General features: G+C 37.3%; 1 protein-coding gene across 1 annotated transcript in view; it reads left to right on the top strand.

Annotated features, from left to right (window-relative positions):
* The first annotated feature begins 29 nt into the window (after window positions 1–29).
* Window positions 30–4825, top strand: part of FAF1 (Fas (TNFRSF6) associated factor 1) — a 173310-nt gene continuing 168514 nt past the window's right edge. Inside the window, exon 1 of the mRNA XM_009318714.1 lies at window positions 30–186. Within this exon, the coding sequence (XP_009316989.1) occupies window positions 142–186 (45 nt within the window). The 5' untranslated portion in view covers window positions 30–141. The remainder of the gene's footprint in view (window positions 187–4825) is intronic.

Below are 4825 nucleotides of genomic sequence, written 5' to 3'. Positions count from 1 at the left end.
CGGGGCAGCCCGGCGGCGTCGCGGGAGCCTGAGAGGAGCCCGGCGACTCGATGAGCTCCTAGCTCCCACCCTGCCCCGTCCTCGCCGGCAGCAGCTCCAGGTGTGCGGCTCAGAGCAGAGCCGGGGACGCAGCTGGCTGCAATGGCGTCCAACATGGACCGAGAAATGATACTGGCTGATTTCCAGGTAAATTTCAAGCCGCCGCCGCCACACGACCGTGGCCTCTCGCTGCTTTTCTCTTTCTTCTCGTTGCTGTGCTGCTTGTTCTTTGTGGGAAGGTCCAGGGCGGTGGGTGTGAAGCCCACTCTCCAAAGCCTCCACTTGCTCTTTCTTTCTTTTTCTTTCTTTTTTTTGTCAGAAATGGGGAACGTGTGCCCTCTTCTCTCAAGGTGTGTGAACAAAATGTCTTCTTTAACTTAGAGAGTTTCAGTTTTTAATAAAAAAAAAAAAGCTTTTTCATCCACTTTGCTTGTTCCAACCCTCTACAACCACCCAGGCCCTGGGACAGCTGTGAGCCAGCTCACTTGGAAGAGGTAAATGCCAGGGAGGATACAAAACTCATCACTCCTCACGATTTGTCACAGTGTTTGTAATGAATCACTTACTGGTACTACAGATTAATGCTGAACAGAGGTGTTTCCATTATAACATCAACACTAACTTCATGGTTGCCTCAGCCTATGACTGTTGTAATGACAGTAAAACTGTTCCCACCCCATTCCAAACAACAACATGTGTGTTTAGAAAGGAGGAATATGCCCTTAAAAGTTGTTTGTTACCTTCCCTCCTCCCTGCAAAAGGGTTATAATTTAACTTCAAACTCTTAAATCTTATTCCCAGAATAAAGTCTTTCTCTAAATAAAAGTGATGTGTTCAGGAGCCTGGTTAATCTGTTGAGTATATTGCTTCTTAGTATTGCTTGGTTTTATATTGTTTTTCTAAGAACAAGTAAACAAACAAGTGGAAGATACCTGCATTTGAAATAGTGGGGAGAGCCAAAAGCAGCTTGGAAGGGTATCAGATTATATCTTTTTAATATTTGCTTTTCAATCGATTTTTTTTCTTTTTTTTAAGCTTTGTCCATTTGCAGTCGTTGTTCTTACATGGATAGGCTCCTGGATATTCTTGGATTGAGTTGTAAAACTGCTCTCTGTACGTTCAACTTCTTAGAAGACTGTTTTTCGGCTGTTAGCAGTGAAATTTAGTTTAAAAAAAGTAATCCCTTCATTCACTCTGTGTGTGTTTAACAAGAATGTTTCTTTGGAATTGCAGGTAGGGTGACTGTAGGGTACATTATGTAATTCCTCTTTTGCAAAAGGTATCTGATATCTTACTGATGTAACATGTGGAGTTCCCAACTGATAACAGGGAAGTGTCTTCCCTTTCCGTACCTGCGTATCTTACACCCATATTTATTAAAATGTTTAACAAATGTTTCTATAATGATCCTGTATTTTGTTGCACTTGGAGGTACTTCTGTGTGTAGGAGTGACGTCTCAATGTTAAAGCTGGGGTTTCATGAAGGAATTCTTCCAGTAACAATACACTGTGTAGAAGGAAACTGGGACCTCAGTTCTGCACTCGTGCTAGTGGAGACAGACTCTTATGGAATCCCTCATTATTAGCTGAAACAGGATACATTCAGGAATCCGAGACGGTGATTAAGTTAGTGGCTGGTGAATGTAAGATTTTTTTAATAGACTTTTCAATCTGTACCCACTTTCCGAGTTTTTAGGGTCAATGCTGTTTTGCCGTTCTGCAGTATTTTTCTGCTTGGGTTTTGAAACTGGTTAATGAAGGTATAAGAGTAACTGCAGTGTTTGGTACCGTGAAGACAGGTGAGTATTATTGCAAACTTGCAGATGGGCGGTGGAGTCACAGAAACCAGTTGTAGATCAAGGATGACATAATGTGTCTGAGCCTAGGACCCAGGAAATATTTTATCATATAACAACGCTTATGGAAAAAAAAAATATCCAAACTTCTTGCTCTTGTATTTCAGTAGACAACTTTGTTTTTCTGTTTCATCCTCTCTTTTATTTTTTTTACTAGTCTCAAGGATCTACCTCATTCTGAAACACTGAACTGTCAATTGTCATGCTGTTAAAACTTCAGATTAGTAAAGGACAATGTCAATCATTCTTAGGCCTCGTATCTTTAGGCTGTTACAAAACGGTGAAGGATTTTGGGTATTTTAAATACTTGATGGAATTTGCAACTCATTCACTAAGAATTTAAAATGGAAAATAAAACATTATGTGCAAAGTAATTCTGCATGATTTTCTCTTCTATATTTTCTGTACCCTTTAATTAATAAATATGTCTCTCAGAGTTCTGCTGCCATTTTCTATGTTTGTGTGAGGTATCTTGTTGAAGAGTGTTATGCACACTGGAAATTTTAAAAGCAATTCTTTGTAGTTTTGTTCAGCTAATCTTTGCTGAATTGAATTGGGAGGGAAACTTCCATCACCGTTTCACGCTTGCCTTTCCCAAGTTACTTTTAACAGGGATAGAGCAGTGGTCTTCGAACTTTTAAAACTTGAAAGAGTTTTCCCTCCCCATAAAAAAAAATTCAGTGAAGTCATAATTATACTGGTGTTTGATGCTTTTGTGAAGCTTTCATGGACTTATTTTGTATCTTTCAAAGACATTAGGGGTTCTGCCATTGATTTCAACTAGAGCAGGATCTTGTATTGCATTTGGTTTTTCCTTTTAGCTCTGATTGTTGTGACAGGTTACCTCTGCATTCTGAGTTACTAAAGAGAAATGAGTTTTAAAAATATTTTGTATGTATACATATACATACAAACATTGAATAATTTTATAAAATATTTTAACTATAGAATAAAACACAGTAAGTGATCTACCAAAATATTTTTTCTTAATGTCTCAAAACAATTTAAGCCTGTTCTGTGTAGTTTATAATTATTTTATTTCCTTCTCCTTTTTTAATGAGGTTACTGTATGCTACCCAGGGAGTACAAAGTACGTATTCATGCATGTGGGCTGTATAAGCAACCTGTCTAACTTTTCCTTCTTAGGTCCTCACTTAGGAACGATTACACAGAAGCTTAGCTTTATACATGTGTAGTCTGACTGTTTTCAGTGGAAGTAGCTCAAGTAGTAGAGTTAGGTGCACAAACAAGTTTTAGCTGTTTTACTAAATGCAATTCAGAATTTCTCCACAAAGTGTCATTGGCATATAGGAAAAACTCCTTAAGAAAAAACTCAACAACTTGTGTTTGTAGCATAAATTATTTAAAAAGGTGACTGCATGTGAATTGGTAAAAGAGTGATGCTGCAATATACCTCACATACTGGGGGAAATAAGGGCGTATAATTTCTACCAATTCTTGTTAACATCGCTGTTCTTCTTTTGTTTGTTGTGTTTAACTGCAAAATGTTCTTCCATCTCCAGTGGGATACCCAGGTACTCACATGATACAAATATATTCATGATCTGTGCAGTCTGGGATTTGAAGAGAATTGCTCTCACAGTGTATTGGTCCACTTTTCATTATAAAGAAAATAGATTTTTTTGTTTGTTTGTTTTTTCCTTTTTAAATGGCAAACTTCAGTTGCACTGAACTTAGTTAAATTGGCATAGTTAAACTGTTCAGGAATGAAAAACAATCTTTGCGTATTGGCAGAAGTGTCAGACGTTGACATTTTTGTATGCTAGCACCTTTACTTTTGTTTTTAACAGCTTCGCTTAGGATGGGGACTAAAATTAGTAAGAATATCTTTTTGTCATTATAAGTTACGTCCACCTGTAGGACCACTTTATTCATGCTGTGTGGTTGTCCTCACAACAATTCTAAATGTAGAGTGGGCCTAAGGGTTGGAGTAGTGTGGGAGTTGCCAGCTCCTGGATGTCCATATATTACAAAAATTTCCAGCACGTGGAGCTTCAGAAGGGAATTTTTCATAGAATTCACATTTTTCATTGGCCAAATAAATAAGTAGCTCAAGATTTGGCCTGGGTGGGAAGACTTCGGAGTGGAATGGCAAAACTCAAAACCCCTTGCTTTCATTGAAACAACACATACCTAATAGTTTTCTTCTTTGTCTTCCTTCTGTTTTTCATCTATGTTCATTGTGAAACAAAGTTACGTGAGTTTTTTTCTTTTTGCAATTTTTTTTTTAAACTGGGTAATAGACTGCTTTGGTATGATTCACACACATGTATATAAAAATTTTTTTTTTTTTTCCAAACTTCACCTTTGTGTCAATCTTTTTCATAAAAACAGAGGTTTGTGGGAGGAGCAAGGGGGAATTGGGAAGGAAGAACCTCATTGCCATCAGTTACGGAAAGGTGAGAAAGCATGCTAGATAATTGTGTTTTAAGTTATAAAATTGACCATGACATTGATACATCAGCTTCTTATTTCTTTATTTTTATTTTTTTAAGATTTAACCATAATTCAAACTACTCGTTTCCTTCTGGAATGGCTAAAATTAAAGAAACTGCAGAATCTTTTTCACTTGGAAGTTAAAACAGTGCTGTTAAATAACTGACAAGATATATTTTTAAAGATTTTTTGGTTGTTATGAAAAACATCTGTCTGCTTCAGCCCTGTACAAGATTATCTCTGTTACGCACGCTGTTTTCACTGTCTAACAGTCTATTAATACACATGAATTTACATGTGTATTAATTTTTTTTGAGGGTGCTAAGGGAGCTTTGCTTTCTTCTGTGTGTGTTGGCATGCTGGCTCAGGTTTTCTGTCACTTTTAAATTATTGCCAGTATAAAAATTTGATGGGTGCAAAAGGTAGGAATATATAAGAATAGCTTAAAGTCAGTACCCTTGATTCTTCCCCTG

This window comes from Pygoscelis adeliae, unplaced genomic scaffold, assembly GCF_000699105.1.
Source record: "Pygoscelis adeliae isolate BGI_AS28 unplaced genomic scaffold, ASM69910v1 Scaffold82, whole genome shotgun sequence".
Taxonomy (NCBI): Eukaryota; Metazoa; Chordata; class Aves; order Sphenisciformes; family Spheniscidae; genus Pygoscelis; species Pygoscelis adeliae.
This window is presented reverse-complemented; position numbering and strand designations above follow the sequence as displayed.